We start from the raw sequence: 18,087 nt of genomic DNA, 5'->3' as shown, positions 1-18,087 counted from the left end.
GATTTCTGCACAAAAATATATGAGAAAAAGAGGCTAGAATATGTTTATAAGTCTGAAAATAAAATAAGAAACATAAATTTTTCGTTGGCAAAGTTTCATTAAGCATATCTTGTTTGAGATTCTTATTATTTGTATAAGGTTTTCATTATGTACAATTTAAACACTCAAGTATGATATTGAGTGTGATTATGTGAACTTTGTATACTCATGAGGCTTTATGCTGCACAACTCTTAGTGAGTTTAATTCTTTTTTCTCTCTTCGGACTGAAGAATGATTGTTCATCAACATGACCGAAGTTACAAGGAAATATTTAACTTAAATTAATATCTTTCATATCATTTTTTCATATAGACGTTCTTCTGAATTATTTTCTTTTCACAAGTCTGTTTTAGAATTTTGGATGAATATCTTGCCTACAACTTGCTTGCTCCTAAGAAGAAATTTCATTCTTTGAAGCATGAGTGAAAACACTCATCCTCCTGATATTATGTTATGTGTTAAGTTTCAAATTGATGATTACGTCCACATCAAACTATGATCATTAGTTTGTTTGAATTGGATTCAATTTTGATTGGTCTAATTATCTAAATATAGGTCTTTAACTAAAACCAAAGAACAAGCTTATGTTAAGGTAGTCAAAGCAGCCACAAGAAGATTTTGGATAAGTCTTTTTGTTTAATCTCATTTTTTTTCATCTTGATTTTTTTTCTTTGTTTTACTATTTTCAGATTTCTTGTGGATCTTTGAAAGAAAATTTATCATACATAGACCTCGTTCCAAAAAAATATCATTCATTTGAGTCATGATTGAAAAACATTGAATATTTAAGGAAAAGAGGCGAAAATATGTTTAATGCTCCGAGAAGAAGAAATTTATAAAAACAATTGTTAGCAAAGTTTTAAGTATATACAGTCTGAGATTCTTAATGTTTGTTTAAGCTCTTCATTATGTACAACTTAAGCACTTGATGTGCTCAATTTAGGTAGATACTGCGGTATGCTTATAACTCATCTTTGCGCTGATAAAAGCTTCTCAATTACAATATTACACTCCAAAATCTCCAAATACTCTATATTTCTTTTGAATATTTTTATGTTGTTATTTGGAATTATACCTTAGTACAGTTTGATTTCTTTGCAACTCTTGAAAAATCAGATTACACTTAAAAGAGGATGCAAATCTAATTTAAGAATGGTATTACATTTGCTACAAGGAAGTTTCTTTGTCCAAAATGAAATATTCCAGCTCAACTATGGCTGAACTTATTTGAACTTTCATGTTTATGATAAATATCTCATATATGTAATGAATTTTACTGTAAATAGTTTATAAACAATATTAATTCATATCGTTGAGCTAATATAACAAACTGATATTATGTTGTGTGTTATGTTCGTATATGCATAGTTTTAAATTGGTGATTCTTTCCATATTATAAGTAAAAACTAGATAACTCACATTTACCCAGCAGCAAACAAACAAAAAAGCAGAACTAAAACATCTTCTTTTTCTTTTCGGGTCTCGGTTCTTTGCTATCTATTTATAAATAGTGAATACTCACGGAAAAACCGATCACATATAAGGCCATGACTTTCTTTTGAATCTTAACCATCCCCTTTTGTTCAAAATTATTCCCTTGCCTCCCAAGAAACTATGCATCCCTCGTTATCTCTCTTTCATCGATTTTTTTCACGTACGAAGCAAGAGAATGAAGAGCCGGAGCAGAAACTTAGTCACCCTGAGTTTGATGATAATTACGGTTTTATCATGGATGAAGATTGTGTCTGGACAAGAAGCCCTATTAGGAAAGAAAGTATTGCCGTTATGCCATAGAGAATGTATGCCAATATGCATGAAAGTGACCGAAGCAACGCAAGAAATTTGTGTGGGTGCATGCCAAGCCGGTTGTGTCCAGCTTCAAGGTCGAGGCACCGGACTTTCAGCCACCGATCAAGGAGTCGATATGGTCATCGCATAGAAAAATATGTAATATCTTTATCACGGAAGAACAAAAAAAATCAAGATTTTGTTATTACCATGTTAGTTGTTCTTTATATGTAACAGATTGTAAAATTGGGTTGTCTCCAGGTAAAAAATATAGGCATCATTATGAGAAATTTTCTCCACTCTTCCTTGAAATAACAAAAGTGGTGCTTTAGAGAATACATCTTCAAAGTTCAAACGTTACGTAGTAAGAATAGAATGTTTTAACTTTTTCAAAAAAAAAAGAATAGAATGTTTTCAAAAGAATCAAATCTTTATTTTAACATGCGTACCAAAAAAAAGAATCAAGTATTTATTTCATAATGTTAAAAAAAAAAAGAAAAGTATTTATTTCATGAGGACGAACAAGGAGAAGCGACAAAGAGAGGCCATAAGGGATCTAATAGTGTTTATATATATCAGAGCCTTGGATAATCTTAAGACTGAACCTTGTTTGAGAAAACCCTGCAAAATCATGGTAGCGGTACGAAAAGAGTTGATTTGAGGTTATCATGAATTAAATTGCTATTATTTGCTTTCGTATAGATTGAGCTATAGATCTTATTAGAAAGTCTAGGACTGGGCAAGTTGTCGATATTTTCTTCTTGAGGATTAGTTGAACTTCTGTGTAGACGACACAAATTAATAAAAAGAACTTTAGATATATCAACTACTAAATTTAGATGGTACATTACTTACCGACAAACATCAAGATTATATAGATCGGCAATGTCAAAATCATTAAAAAAGTCATTTACGAAAATATCATAAAACGATCTCAAATTATAGTCATTGATTTAATATATTTATTGAAACGTTTTTTTCTTCTAAAGGTGGCCCAATGGTAAGCGCCAAAGAGAAAGCGTCTTGGGTTCGACATACAGTGGTCACGGGGTTAACATTAAATCGCAAGAATACGTGGATTGCCGTTGGTTTCGTGGGATTAGTCTGGGCGAAACCTGGGACTCCACGGTTATAAAAAAAAAAGATGTTTATTCCCAGCAAAGCATGATCGTGTCCTTGGTTATTACAAGAAAGAAGAAACCAATTCACACCAAAAAAAAAAAAGAAAGAAGAAACCAATGGGTCTATAAAAATGGTCTGTTTCTTCTATCTTTAAATTCTCAACTATAATATTCATTTCTTTCTCCCTTTAGTGTATAATGTATTTGTCCTTTTCAAATTTAAATATATGAACATGATTCTAGCCACCGGACTGTCAAAAAGTTGGCGACAAGAAGACTTTAATTAATTTACACTTGCAGTCTTGCAGATAAGAGCTAGTTATGCTAAAAGTAAATAATATACATATTCTATTGTGTATTTTACATAGAAAAGTTTGAAAATGATGAAATCAGTGTGCATTAAATTTAATTTTCTAATGTTTTAATAGGTAAATAAATAAATAATACAACTAGAAAAGAAGAATTACTATAATCAGATAACAAAAAGCAGAGTAGATAGGAACTCAAATATTGACTAATACCACTTGTTATTTTTTTATTATACATTAATGATTCTACTTATTGTGTAAGTTTGTAACAATACAGTTCAATCGTTACAATACATTTGTTCATCAAGTATTATGTAACAGTGTAGTCACTAGTCACTTCTTATACTTTGAAAGCAACCTGCTTTACCACTAAGATGAGTGAGCTAAATTCGTTAATTGACATCATTGTAGTTGTTATCTGCTTCGAGTTTCAGTGTCTGAAAAACGTGGTCCTTGTTTTGGTTTAATTTATTCAATAAAGCATATCGAATAAAAGATGAAGTCATTGCCTGAATATTCTGTCGGAAAAACATACAGTATATTTTCAATTTTGTTTTTGTTAACGAGAGGTTGTCAATACAATATATATATATGTACATATATATCTGATGATCTATGATCATCCTAAATCTTGTGATATGATGGATTTGTAATGTAAATCACTACGTTACATAAAAGTTAGCTATTGTTTTTGTATAATAAGTATATATAGCTCTAGTGATTATCCAAGATAAAAATGGGCGATGATGGATAGGAATAGCTGCCGTCGACAAACGTTGGATGTGTTAAACGTCGGTGGACGGCGGTATCAAGTTTCAAATTATACTATTATACTGTCCACGTTATGTTCTACTTTCTAGAAAGTTAAGGTTTAGCTGTGGACTTGTGATCAAAAATTGTTTAAAATATTGACTTAATTCGTCACTAGAAATAATGTTTTCAAAAGTTTCTGCTATGGATTTAAAGATTGATAAGGAACCAATAGTGTTCAAAAAAAGATAAGGAACCAATTATTCTTTTCAATATATAGTTATTTTAATGTATAGTTAGTTTGATACGCAGCATTAGAAGTATAATAAACATGAACATTAATATGGAATATAAAACTTACCAATATAAAATTTACACAGGCGCCATTTGGGTTTAGATGTTTTTGAGAAGATAAGATAAAACAAAAGTATTTGTCGTAGTACAAAAAGTTGTTGGATATTGTGATTTTCTTAGTGGAGTGAATCCTTACATTTTATTTCTACCACAAATTTCAAGCTATACAAATATTTTGTCTATCTACTTTGAGTCATACTGTTCATTTTCTTTTTTCAAAAGAGATAAGCATAAAGGTTTAGTTTTTTGTGATGACTTTATAGTGTATTAGGTGCAAATGATAATGAATTAGCATGTGCAAATAAGAAAAGGAAATCAAAACCCTCATCTCATGTACTCCACTCACTAGCATATTCTATAAAATGGCATGATTCACGGTAGTGGAAGGCCAACACAAACAATCATTTTACCACTAAAACCAAGGGGCAATGTCCAATTCAAATCAACCACTTCTTTCCAAACCAAAGTCTCTTAACCACAAGAGTATATGCCTTGTCCTCTCCTTTGCAGCCATTCTTGGCTTTGCAGCTTTCTTCACAACCCAACTAATTTTCAGTACTACTGATGATTCCTTATTAACCCCAAGCCAGATCTGCCATGGAGCTCACGACCAAGACTCATGCCAAACTCTATTGTCTGAATTCACGACGTTGTCGCTCTCAAAGCCCAAACGTCTTGACCTTTTGCACGTGTTCTTGAAGAACTCTGTATGGCAACTCGAAAGCGCAACAAAAATGGTGAACGAGGCTAGAACTCGCTCTAACGAGGTGAGAGACGAGGCCCACTTTGCGGACTGCAAAGAGATGATGGACGTATCAAAGGATCGGATGGTGAGTTCTATGGAGGAACTCCGAGGAGGAAACCTTAATCTTGAGTCTTACTCAAACGTTCACACTTGGCTGAGCAGTGTGCTTACAAACTATATGACATGCTTAGACAGCATAAGTGACGTCTCCATCGACTCCAAACATAGAGTCCAGCCAAAGCTTGAAAATTTGGTTTCTAGGGCTAGAGTAGCTCTATCCATCTTTGTCTCCGTATTGCCTTCAAAAGACTACCTAGAGATGATCCTTCCCATTCACTTCCCGTCTTGGCTAAATTCCCTAGACAGAAAGCTTTTGGAATCCACCCCCAAGGTAATTAAAAGCCTAATTCAAATCTCACAACCTAAACAATTTATATGGCCAATTGCAACTTTTTACTCTCTTCGTTAATTTCAAATATATATGTTTAAAGATTTTCACACACTTAAAAAAGAATTCAATACCAAGTATAACATCACCTACCAAATTTTAGCAAAAAAAATAAAAGTATAACATCACCTTACTAAAGCATCACTATAGTGACTAATTACTAGATCTCTCAAAAACTCAAAATAATAATAATCTATTTATTTAGTTATTTTTATATAATTTAAATCTTTCAACTATCTGAATGGTGACATGTAGAATTTAGATCTCTCCAATTTGATAGTCTCTCATACTAGACTCATTTTCTCTATTATTTTATGATTTTATGATAGTTCATTGATGCAGATCTTAATTTAATTAAGATTTGCATTGTATTGAATTTAATTTGTAAGCATAAATTAGGAAAATAGATATTAAATTTACATAGAAAATTGAAAACATTTAAGACAAAAAAGACCTTAAAACATACATGCATTTTCATGAAAGGGAGGGATATTTCTTGTTCTTGAAAGAAACAACAATAATCGGTTCAAATGTAAAATGTTTATAGAACTTAACATATATACTAAGACTTGGACCCTTTATTAGACACTTGAAGTGAAGGCAGACGTCGTGGTGGCTAACGACGGCACCGGAAAGTACAAAACAGTAAATGAGGCGGTGGCGGCAGCACCAGAGAATAGCAATTCAAGATATGTTATATACGTGAAGAAAGGAGTTTACAAAGAAACTATTGACATCGGGAAAAAGAAGAAGAACTTAATGCTTGTTGGCGATGGCAAAGACGTAACGATCATAACCGGTAGTTTAAATGTCGTTGACGGATCCACCACCTTCAGATCTGCAACAGTAGGTATAAAGATAATAATATTTTAGTTTTCAAAAAAAAAAAAAGATAATAATATTTTTTTCATTTGTGTGTGTTCAATACACTACATGTTCCTTCACCAAAAATATATATATATATATATATACTATATGTTCCAATAGTTTCAACCATTTATGCATCAAATTATTGATATAAAAAAAGAGTATCAAATTATTACAATTTTGTATCCGAATAACTAACAAAACCGGGTTGAAACACGTGCATGCAGCTGCCAATGGTGATGGGTTTATGGCACAAGACATATGGTTCCAGAACACGGCCGGACCATCAAAGCATCAGGCTGTGGCTCTCCGCGTGAGTGCTGACCAATCGGTCATAAACCGTTGCCGCATAGACGCGTATCAAGACACGCTCTACACTCACACCCTGCGACAATTCTACCGCGACAGCTTCATAACGGGTACCGTAGACTTTATATTCGGAAACTCAGCGGTCGTATTTCAAAACTGCGACATCGTAGCGCGGAAGCCCGGTGCTGGGCAGAAGAACATGCTGACGGCTCAGGGACGTGAGGATCCTAACCAGAACACAGCCATCTCGTTCCAAAAATGTAAATTAACTGCTAGCTCTGATCTTGCCCCGGTGAAAGGATCTGTGAAGACGTACCTTGGACGGCCGTGGAAGTTGTACTCGAGGACAGTGATCATGCAGTCTTTCATCGACAGCCACATTGATCCGGCCGGTTGGTTCCCATGGGACGGTGATTTCGCTCTCTCCACATTGTACTACGGAGAGTATGCGAATAATGGGCCTGGAGCGGATACGAGCAAGAGAGTTACATGGAAAGGATATAGAGTTATTAAAGACTCAAAAGAGGCTGATAAGTTTACTGTCGCAAAGCTTATCCAAGGAGGATTATGGCTGAAGCCCAGTGGAGTTACTTTCCAAGAGGGGCTTTGAGTTGATGTCTTATTCTCGTAATTTATGTTGTACTACGTGTTATGCTCTGTTTTCGTTTGATGTCTTCCTCTGTTATCTCTGGACGTAAACCAGCGACATGTTATGTTTCATGAAGTTATGATTAATAATAAAAGAAAATCTTGTGATCTGGTATGTCATGATCACGAGATTTCTGCAGGTTTCAGCTTCCAAATGTGCGTATACACACAGCTAAATAATTAAATCGGTGTGTAAGCACATTGGTCAGTTAGAACTTTTGTGTATTTGGCTTTAGCTCTGCATCCACAAACAACATGCAGTGGATGTGTTTGTAACGTTGCATATAATAATTATTTTTGACGGTGGGGAAAGCTTATGAGAGTTAACATCAGACATAGTAAAATCAATAAAGCTGTCTCACATGTCACCAAAACTCTTGTTTCAACGGTTCATATTCACTTAACATAGAATACTAGTAATCTGTATCAAATTCAAGACTAGGTAACTAGTGTTTTGGTCTCATAATGAAACTTCTTAATGGTAAAACACAAAACAAAAGATTGATTTCAACAAATAAGTAAACTTGAATCACTCACCAAATTCTATAATTAATTTCAACTCTTAAAATGAATAGTAGTAGTACCAAACAGGGATGTGCTATGCTCAACTTAGCTTATGGACAGTCTCTACGGCCAGCTTAGCCAGAGACATAAATACCCATCTCATGGAGCTAACGAATAGCCACAATTTAAGGGTATTAAAGTAATTAGACATAAACCCATACTTTCCCTCCTTAACCTCCATCCTACCCTATAAAAACACTCTGCCTTCCTCTGTCTCTTCCATCTTCACAAGAAACAAAAGCGCCTCTTCTCTCTTTCTATATAAAAAAAAACCCAATCTTCAACGAAAGTCCATTCCTTTAGCTTTCTCCCTCCCCACCTCGTGATCATCGCTTGAACCGAAATACCCAACTGTTAATTTTCCCCAGAAACATGATTTCTTCGGTTAAACCGGTTTCCTCCTCCTTAACCGCAATCGCCGCCCTAAGACGAACAGTTCCGACAAAGCTCCGGTTTTCTCCCTTACCCATTATCAGAAACTTCGAGAACTCTCCTCTCTGCTTCTCATATGCCCACAATCTATCGACTTTATTCCTGGCCTCTGCGGCGGAGAAGCAGAGGCGTGATGGTTTTAGCGCTGGAGCTTACGAGGCGGATCGGTCTCAGCCGATTGAGATCGGTGTGGAAGTTCCTGCGGAACAGTCAGGGCAGAAGGTTAAGATTGGGATCTACTTCGCAACTTGGTGGGCACTGAACGTTGTGTTCAATATCTACAACAAGAAGGTTCTGAACGCGTTTCCATACCCGTGGCTCACTTCGACGCTTTCTCTTGCTTGTGGGTCCCTCATGATGCTCGTCTCTTGGGTCACTAGAGTCGCTGAAGCTCCTAAGACCGATCTCGACTTCTGGAAAACTCTCTTCCCGGTAAAGACTTTAGCTTTCATTAGTGTTTCACTAGAGTAGGTTCCGGTATTTCAGTGTTTGATTATACAACTTTTTAGAATTGTCTAGGTATTTATAAAATTCGTTTTCGATTAGGTAATTTTGGTTTTAAAGTTTTGTTATTGATAGCAAAACTGGGAATATCCGAAAAAAATACGTGTTACGGTTCGGTTTTTGTTGGTTCGGTTCTTAATTTTGGTATAAATGTGTCCATGCCTAGTTCAAACTGTAAATGTCTGGAACTTGGAAGCTGAATCTTCTGAAGTTTCTTGATTAAGAGTGTAATTACTGATGGGAACAATGATGCTGGTTTTTTTATTGTTTAGGTGGCGGTGGCTCATACAATTGGACATGTAGCAGCGACGGTGAGTATGTCAAAAGTGGCAGTGTCCTTCACACACATCATCAAGAGTGGTGAACCAGCCTTTAGCGTCCTTGTCTCGAGGCTCTTCTTAGGAGAAACATTCCCTCTACCTGTTTACTTATCCCTCTTACCAATCATTGGAGGATGTGCTCTCGCTGCTGTCACCGAGCTCAACTTCAATATGATCGGTATGTAGAATTAGAAACATCCTCTTGTAGTTCAATAAGGTGTATGAGTCACATCTTATGCAAGATGTAGATGTAATGGTGTTTCTTGGTTTTGCTTTTTGCAGGGTTTATGGGGGCGATGATATCGAACTTAGCGTTTGTGTTTCGCAACATATTCTCAAAGAAAGGGATGAAGGGGAAGTCCGTGAGTGGGATGAATTACTACGCTTGCTTATCTATGATGTCTCTTCTCCTTGTCACTCCTTTCGCCATTGCCGTGGAAGGTCCTCAAATGTGGGCAGCTGGTTGGCAAAACGCTGTCTCTGATATTGGACCAAACTTTGTCTGGTAATTTGCTATATGATCAGTTGATCAAAAACAAAGAAAATAAGTTTTGTCTGGTATTTGATTCTAAATGTTTGCATTCAGGTGGGTAGTGGCACAGAGTGTGTTCTACCATTTGTATAATCAAGTCTCATACATGTCCCTCGACCAGATTTCGCCCTTGACGTTTAGTGTTGGAAACACAATGAAGCGAATCTCAGTCATTGTGGCATCGATTATCATCTTCCACACCCCGATTAGACCTGTCAACGGTCTAGGTGCTGCCATTGCGATTCTTGGAACTTTCATCTATTCTCAGGTAAAACAAACAAAGCAGAGAACTTCTTACACAGAGATGCAGAATACTTTGTTTCTTATATGATCTTATGCAGAAGAAAAACAAACGCCCAAAGATTATCCCTGTTTTACATTGGATACCTTCATTGATCATGAACTCAAAGTCTTTGATTCTTGCGAGTGTTGGTTAATGATGTTCTTTTGTTTGTTTTAAATCTTTGAACAGGCAAAGCAGTGAGGGGACGAAAGATGAACCGTTTTCACAGGAGTGTTTGATGCACCAGAGCAGATGACAGAAAGAGAATCCTGTGAAATCTCATGTGGGTTTTAATGTTTTGAGCAAATGGAGTTGAATGATCAACGGCTTAAAATAATGGCATAGTGCTATGAAATGTATAATTTTAGTTTTGTTTTGTCCACAAGGATCCAAGGATCAACTGATTGAACTACCCACACCATTGTATAATATAAGTTAATACAAGGCCCAATAAACATATCGTATTATGTGTTTTACTTGTTATGAGTCTTGGTGGTAGATCAAGAATAAATCTTACTTCATTGCCTAAAGAACTCATAATCAAGAATGTGTTTTCCATGATACTGCATTCTTGTTATGAGTCTATGTGGCATAGTTATGATATGCAAGGCAATGAAGTAAGCTGTCTTTTTTTTTTGAATGAAAATGAAGTAAGCTGTCATCTTAATCTATGACTAGGAATGTGTTATGATAATCAAGAATGTGTTTTCCATGATATTGCATTCTTGAATTATGCCACAACCCACAAGGACCCATAATCAAGAATGTATTCAACCAATAAGGTTGCTCTTATGAACATGAGCGTAGTAGTCAAGAATGTGTTCATATCCCTCCTTTATGAATTGTTTTTTCAAGATGAATCGTTGTAAATTTGCTAAATACATCGAATGCAACGTACTTACGGACGACAAACATTAGTGTTGATATACGTGTAAACTATAAGTATATCTAAAAAGATAGTATGTACTAGTATCTGTATTAGAAGACGTAGAGCTAAGCTATATCTTTGAGAAACGAGATGAAAAAGAATAGGTTAAAAATAATTGACCCAATAAAGGCATTAACACTTGGCCAACTAACTTCCACCTATCTCAATTAATTATACGGAGAGTAATAAGTACTCAGAGGCTTATTACTGTCTCTACTAGTACTACCACAGAGCAGGTCCTATAATACAGATAATACTGGAATATGGTAGTTGTGAAAATGTTCGAAAAAACACTACTCTATTCATAGTTAGGAGTAGAATTAATCTTGCAACTAATTTTTTACATTTTTAATGTGTGAAAATGCCAGACCAGATAAAACGATATATATATATATATAGTATAACTGCTTCTTTGCAATTAATCTCTTCACTAAATGGACATTAATTTCAATATATCAACAAACGTTTTTCCCCTCCTAAAGCTGAACCCTAAAACTAAACAACAAAAGAGAACAAAAACTATGACTAAGAATAGAAGACTCGGTTGAGGGTTGCAAATTGATACTTATATGACAAAGATTAATGCATCCCCCTAATAATGTTGGCAAAGAAAAATCTGATGACTAATCCCCCTATGGACATATATACCTTAAAAATATATCATTATGGAAATCATAATTTAACTAGATCAATCACACTGTCTTACTGATATTTATATATTTATTAGGTTAAACTCTAATTATAAACTTGATGAACTTATACCAATTACATAGAGTAGGAAGTAAATGCACAAAGATGGTTGGTGAGAGCAATTACTCGTTAGGTTCATGTGGCATATCACTTTATCACACATAGATATGTATACTTTCTCTATATAAGATCCCTAGTTAAATCTCTATTCATCATACATTTCCCTAAACTACTCCATCTATCATTCTTATTCACTTATATCCATCACTCTCTTTCAAATAATAAACAAATATGGATCTAACCGATGTTATCATATTCTTGTTTGCTCTATATATCATCAACCTATGGTGGCGCCGGTACTCCTCCGCCCGAAGCAGCCAATGTCGCATGACCATCCCGCCGGGACCAAAAGGATGGCCACTAGTCGGAAACCTACTCCAAGTCATATTCCAAGGTCGCCATTTCGTCTTCATAATACGTGACTTACGTAAAAAGTACGGTCCAATATTCACCATGCAAATGGGACAACGTACGATGATTATTGTCACGGACGAAAAACTCATCCACGAGGCTCTAGTCCAACGCGGCCCCACGTTCGCTTCCCGGCCTCCGGACTCGCCAATCCGGCTCATTTTTAGCCTCGGAAAATGCGCTATAAACTCGGCTGAGTACGGATCTTTGTGGCGGACTCTGAGGAGGAACTTTGTGACGGAGCTTGTGACCCCGAAGAGAGTTAAGCAATGCTCGTGGATAAGGACGTGGGCTATGGAGAATCATATGAAGAGGATTCAAACGGAGAGTCTTGAGAAAGGTTTTGTTGAAGTTATGAGTCAATGTAGGCTAACGATTTGTAGCATCTTGATATGTCTTTGTTTCGGAGCCAAGATCAGCGAGGAAAAGATCAAGAACATAGAGAATGTTCTCAAGGACGTCATGCTTATAACTTCTCCGAAGTTACCAGACTTTTTACCGGTTTTCACTCCGTTGTTTCGGCGTCAGGTTAGAGAAGCGAGAGAGCTAAGGAAGACGCAGCTCGAGTGTCTCGTGCCATTGATCAAGAACCGTCGTGCGTTTGTTGACGCTAAGGAGAGTCCTAACGAAGACATGGTGAGTCCAATAGGTGCAGCTTATGTGGACTCTTTGTTTAGTTTGAAGCCGGTGGAGAGAGGCGGTGAGCTCCGAGATGAAGAGATAGTGACTTTATGTTCGGAGATTGTCTCGGCCGGTACGGACACAAGTGCAACTACGCTTGAATGGGCGTTACTTCATCTAGTGACCGACCAAAACATACAAGAGAGGCTGTACGAGGAAGTTGTTGGAGTTGTTGGCAAAAACGGCGTCGTTGAAGAGGATGACGTGGCAAAAATGCCTTACCTGGAGGCAATAGTGAAAGAGACTCTCCGTAGACATCCTCCGGGACATTTTCTTCTCTCTCACGCCGCCGTGAAAGATACTGAGCTTGGCGGGTACGATATTCCGGCAGGGGCGTATGTGGAGTTTTACACTGCTTGGGTTACTGAGAACCCGGAGATATGGTCGGATCCGGGTATGTTTCGACCCGAGAGGTTTCTAGCGGGTGGAGATGGAGTTAATGCTGACTGGACCGGGACACGTGGTGTAACAATGTTGCCTTTTGGTGCGGGTCGTCGGATCTGTCCGGCTTGGTCATTAGGGATTCTGCACATTAACTTGATGCTTGCTAGGATGATCCATTCGTTTAACTGGATCCCGGTTCCGGATTCTCCACCCGACCCGACCGAGACTTACGCGTTTACGGTCGTGATGAAGAATTCTCTCAAAGCTCGGATCCAGTCAAGGACTTGATGGATACATTCGAGCTGGAACGGGTCAGGTTTGTGATGTGTTAATTGTTATGCTTTTGTATCCGTGTGTGGTAATTAATAATTGCTTACTCAGAACGTCGCATTAATCTTATATTTAATAGTGTGGTTTTTTTTTTTTGAAAAAAGGCTTTTAATAGTGTGGTTTGTTACTATCATTTTCAATATTTATTCCAAAGAAGCTTTTGTTTCTGCTGTATGATGTTAAATTATATATAACCATATGCATTTCGGCTGGTTCGTGTGTTTTTGTACTTTAAAGGTATTACAGTATAATATGAAAATTTAAAGCTATTACATTGTATTAAATATAGTTGTAGGCTCTAAAGCTGGCTTATCCCTCTAATTACGTCCGCTTCATGCGGATTTGGATTTTGGAGTGAACTTTTTGTTATTGTTAGCATTGTAGATATTTATCGTGTGTATAGTGACTATAGTCTAGTCAAAAGAGAATTAATATTTATTAGATTCCATTTTCGACTAAATTCAATTATAAGTTTCTCTTTAGGTACCAAATAGGAATGGGTAACTGACGCAGACCTATCAAATTTAAATGAAATTGTCAGTTGTGAGGTGGCCAATTAAATTCCACCCAAATATGTTGGGGCTACCAGTAGTACGGTGAATAACATTAACTTAAAAAAAAAAATTTTAAAATAACATTAACATCATGAAAGAACATATCATTTATTTGGGGGACGGGGAGCAAAACATAGAATATACTTTTAAAAATTATCATATTACTCTTATAAACAGGAACTATCATAACACTTACGTATATATACGTGCTTAACTATAATAAATGGATGAGTATGGCCAATGTATGTATATAAAACGGTGAAAGTTATAGTGAATGACACACTATCAAAACTTAAGTTTATGTGTTGGCCTAAATTAATGTACGATTCTTTATAAAAAAAAATTAGTGTACGAATAGACACGCTATCGTACTTACCCTGGAATGAACTTTCTAACCTAATAGAAAATCTTTTAGCAAAAAAAAAAAAGAAAAAAAGTTTCTAACCTTCCAAGCCTGACACTGGGCCATCCATGCATTAAACTTAGGGCAAACTAGATTACAAAGATTTTACTTTTTATCAAACTTCTTTTATCAAACCGTATGTAAGGAAACGATGTTTAAAGCATTTCCAAAAGATATTCTAAAACTTTAATATGAATTTTTTTGCTCTAAAAAAAATTTAAAAATTTTAAATTTGAAGTTTTAAATAGAAAAACTTCAAATATGTAATGTCATTATTCAAAATTTGAAGTTTTATATTTTTCATCGCATGTTGGTCGTACATTTATATATTATATTTATGATTCTTCCTTTTAATTTTTTTGACCTTTCAAAATTTTATAAATCATAAATATTTCAAATTTTCTTTATGATTTTAATTTTTACAAAAAACTAAATAAAAACTTAAAAATAAGTTTTTTCCAAAACTAGATTTAGATAAAAACAATATTAGAAAAGAAAATTAATAAATGCAATAATTGATCATATATGAAAGTACTACGAAAATAGATTTATAGAATAATGTAGTATTTTACTTGTATTTTAATATTTAATTATGTAATTCTATGTAAAATTATATATTTTACTGTATCATTTTGTTAATTAATATTTATGTAATATTTTTATATATGTACTATTTATTTATAAAGTTTTATGAATTTAGATTAAGTAACATAAATATAAATAATACCAGTTTACAAAAAAAAACATAAATATAAATACCATAATATAAAATATAAATTGTTTTGAAGTTAGGTTTAAAGTTTTGCTTTTGGAGAAGACTATTTTAAAACTTCAAATAGGAAGTTTTGCAAGCTTCAAAATAGAGTGTCATTTTTTGATGTTTTTAGCCAGTTTGACGTTTTTGACACAAATCTTGAACCCATTTATTTCCTCTTATACCGTAAGAGAGTCCTTTTTCGTATGGGAGTTTTCATTCATAGGTTTTAATTTTTTTTCTACACATATGGTTCAGTTTTAAGAATGATTCTGATTTGTAAATGTTTTAAAATAACAAGTTTCCCATATCAAATTTGTATTGTAGTCAAAATAATTTTGCTAAAATTTTCGTAATTTTAACCATACAATATCCAATTACCATTTATATTGATTTTGACATGCATAGGATAGGTGGTATATAAATGGACAAAGATTTTCTATTATTATTACATAAAGAAAAGTTTGAAAACTGGTCGGCCCTTAATATTTGAAATTGGTCAATGAGTTATTCGAAAGTTGTTTCCTCAGGAAAAGACAAAGACTTATTTAATTCAACGGCTTAGAGGGTGGATAGATATACAATTAAGGGAAAGTGGACTCAATAACACAAAAAACTATAACGCACTGTCTAACTTAAATCCCACCCTCTCTCTTCTTTTCTTTCCCTATCTCTCTCTAAAAAACTAATTTTTCTTCTTTTTTTGAATTCCCTAAATAAGCCCTACAATTACCACATTTAGCCTAAAAGAAACAACCACATCTGAATAAATTAATATTAACTCAGAATCTTCCAAGTTTTAGTGTTTTGTGTACTTTTGTTTCCAAACGGAGTTGTTACTCTTTTTCGGAGTTCTTATCTTAGGCATATAAGAGCATATGCATCGGTACGTCCCACACTCCGTCCTTATGTCATTCGGGCGTAGATCCCATGTTAAAAGTCCTACACTTTCTTCATTTGTCCTGGAATAAGAAACGTCCCACACTTTCTCTCTCTCCTTCTCTCTTTCTCTCTCTCGTTTAACAGAAAACAAAAGAAAAAAAAAATTTAAGGACTTTTAAAAGTTCTGTCGATACAGATGCCCTAAGAAAAATTGTCAATGCTTATTTCATTTATTTATTTTCAATTTTTCTTATCAATTCTGAGGAATGAGGAACCTATTTTCATGAAGAAACTTTTGTCATCAAATTTTAAGATCGAAAAGTTCTTTAACTTTACATGTGACTATGTGAGGTCTTATTTCATGCTTCACAAATAAATTTTTGTTCATCAATTCATCAGCATATATGTACAATAGGGCAAGACGCTTACAAATAGTTTTGGGGTAGAAACAATTTTAATATATAGTATTAGTCTGACTAACGAAAGTATCTCAAAAATCTACTCTATCCTAACTCTACATCTACTCTATTAAAATAGAGTCCTATTTGAAAATTACCATGGCATGTTTTAATTTTGGACTTATTGAATATGTTGTGACTTAAAAAAAACTTTAGTGTCACATTTAATTTTCCTATGTTTCTATAACCCTTCACATGTTTCTATCAAGTTATATCTAACCAACTAAATCCTTAAAAGCGGCTAAATAAAATATAGGATCAAACTCGATTGATTTAGGGTTTCTCGGAGAAAACGATGAAGAAAATTATAAGAACTCATATCGGCTGAGCTGGGATTCAACGTAATTCCTGATGGGAGCTTTATGGCCTCGAACACTGGGATCCAGCCTGATGGCATGCTGCCCAGGTATAATAATCTAACCTCCATTTCTATTTTTTTAATGTCAAAGCTTTTTGAGGGACAAACGTGGTTTGTCTTTTGTTTCTCTCGCAATGATACTACGTTTGGTGTCGCACACTTGCTTTCAACACATTCTTCAGCGAGATTGGTGCAGGAAAACATGTCCCTAGAGGCGTTTTCGTTGATACGAGCCCACTGGTTTTGATGATATTCGTACGGGAACCTACCAGCAGCTTTTTCATCCCGAGCTGCATATCTCTGGGAAAGAAGATGTTGCTAACACTTCGCAAGATGTGGTGAGAAAACCATTCCCTGCGTTGTTGTACTTAGAATTTTGCAAATAGTTCTTTAAATTTATATAATTGCAGTTGGAAAGGAGATTGTGGACCTTTATCTTGACCATGTGAGGAAACTTGCCAACAACTTTATTGGCAAGCAAGGATTCTTGGTGTTCAATGCTGTTGCTGGTGGAACTGGTTCTGGTTTTGAGGTCTCTGTGTTGCTAAAACGTTTCTGTTGATTATGGAAAGAAGACTAAATTTGAATTCACCATATACCCTTCTTCTCGGGTATCTTAAAACAAAGAAACTCATTAGTAATATACAGTTCTTTATTTGGTATAATTTGAAGCCTCTCTCATTATCTCATATACTCTGAATCTTGGTTTTGATACATTGTCTTCTTATGTGAAACCTTTCAAAATAGGATGGCAGATTCATGTTGAAGTACTCTCTTGGAAACAATACATAGTTTCTGGTGGAGAGTCATTGGACCTAATAATTGCAGATGAAATTTTAAGCATATAATCTTTTTTTTATCTAAATCTACAAAGCCTATATTAATATTAACATTTTTTTTTACCTTTTTGTAGAGTCTAAAGATTAATGTTTACGTAAAAGAGTTTTTCTTAGGCACAACACTGTTGTTGCAATTTTCCGAAAATGATTTTGTGAAACCAGCAAGAGATAAACTTGCAAAATGCAGCCCGTTGAGTAGAGGTACCACCTCTTTTCTTAGGTCTTAATCTCTCGGGAAACAAACATCAGTAGGAAACTTACACCATAGATAAACTAGAGTCAGCGTTTTGACCTATTCACAAAAGGGTACACAAGTTTGATCAGCCAAGAGAAGAACATATA

At 35.0% G+C, this 18,087-nt stretch overlaps 4 protein-coding genes across 4 annotated transcripts; all 4 read left to right on the top strand.

The window, feature by feature from the left end:
* The first annotated feature begins 1,464 nt into the window (after positions 1-1,464).
* On the top strand, positions 1,465-1,979 carry LOC108835906 (uncharacterized). The gene has a single exon (XM_018609126.2). The coding sequence runs from the start codon at positions 1,710-1,712 to the stop codon at positions 1,977-1,979; it is 270 nt and encodes an 89-aa protein (XP_018464628.1). The 5' UTR covers positions 1,465-1,709.
* Positions 1,980-4,735: 2,756 nt separating this feature from the next.
* Positions 4,736-7,533, top strand: LOC108829126 (pectinesterase/pectinesterase inhibitor 18). Its single transcript, XM_018602783.2, has 3 exons — positions 4,736-5,497; positions 6,140-6,404; positions 6,649-7,533. The coding sequence occupies exons 1-3, from the start codon at positions 4,790-4,792 to the stop codon at positions 7,338-7,340; spliced, it is 1,665 nt and encodes a 554-aa protein (XP_018458285.1). The 5' UTR covers positions 4,736-4,789; the 3' UTR covers positions 7,341-7,533.
* A 621-nt stretch (positions 7,534-8,154) lies between these two features.
* On the top strand, positions 8,155-10,489 carry LOC108829132 (glucose-6-phosphate/phosphate translocator 2, chloroplastic). Its single transcript, XM_018602791.2, has 5 exons — positions 8,155-8,806; positions 9,151-9,376; positions 9,481-9,703; positions 9,785-9,998; positions 10,203-10,489. Exons 1-5 carry the CDS (start codon positions 8,315-8,317, stop codon positions 10,212-10,214), a joined length of 1,167 nt encoding a protein of 388 aa, XP_018458293.1. The 5' UTR covers positions 8,155-8,314; the 3' UTR covers positions 10,215-10,489.
* A 1,342-nt stretch (positions 10,490-11,831) lies between these two features.
* Positions 11,832-13,712, top strand: LOC108829178 (cytochrome P450 77A3). The gene has a single exon (XM_018602847.2). The coding sequence runs from the start codon at positions 11,923-11,925 to the stop codon at positions 13,453-13,455; it is 1,533 nt and encodes a 510-aa protein (XP_018458349.1). The 5' UTR covers positions 11,832-11,922; the 3' UTR covers positions 13,456-13,712.
* Positions 13,713-18,087: the final 4,375 nt, after the last annotated feature.

The sequence above is a fragment of the Raphanus sativus genome, chromosome 5 (assembly GCF_000801105.2).
Source record: "Raphanus sativus cultivar WK10039 chromosome 5, ASM80110v3, whole genome shotgun sequence".
Taxonomy (NCBI): domain Eukaryota; kingdom Viridiplantae; phylum Streptophyta; class Magnoliopsida; order Brassicales; family Brassicaceae; genus Raphanus; species Raphanus sativus.
The sequence above is the reverse complement of the archived record's forward strand: the minus strand, read 5'-3'. Positions and strand labels throughout refer to the sequence as shown.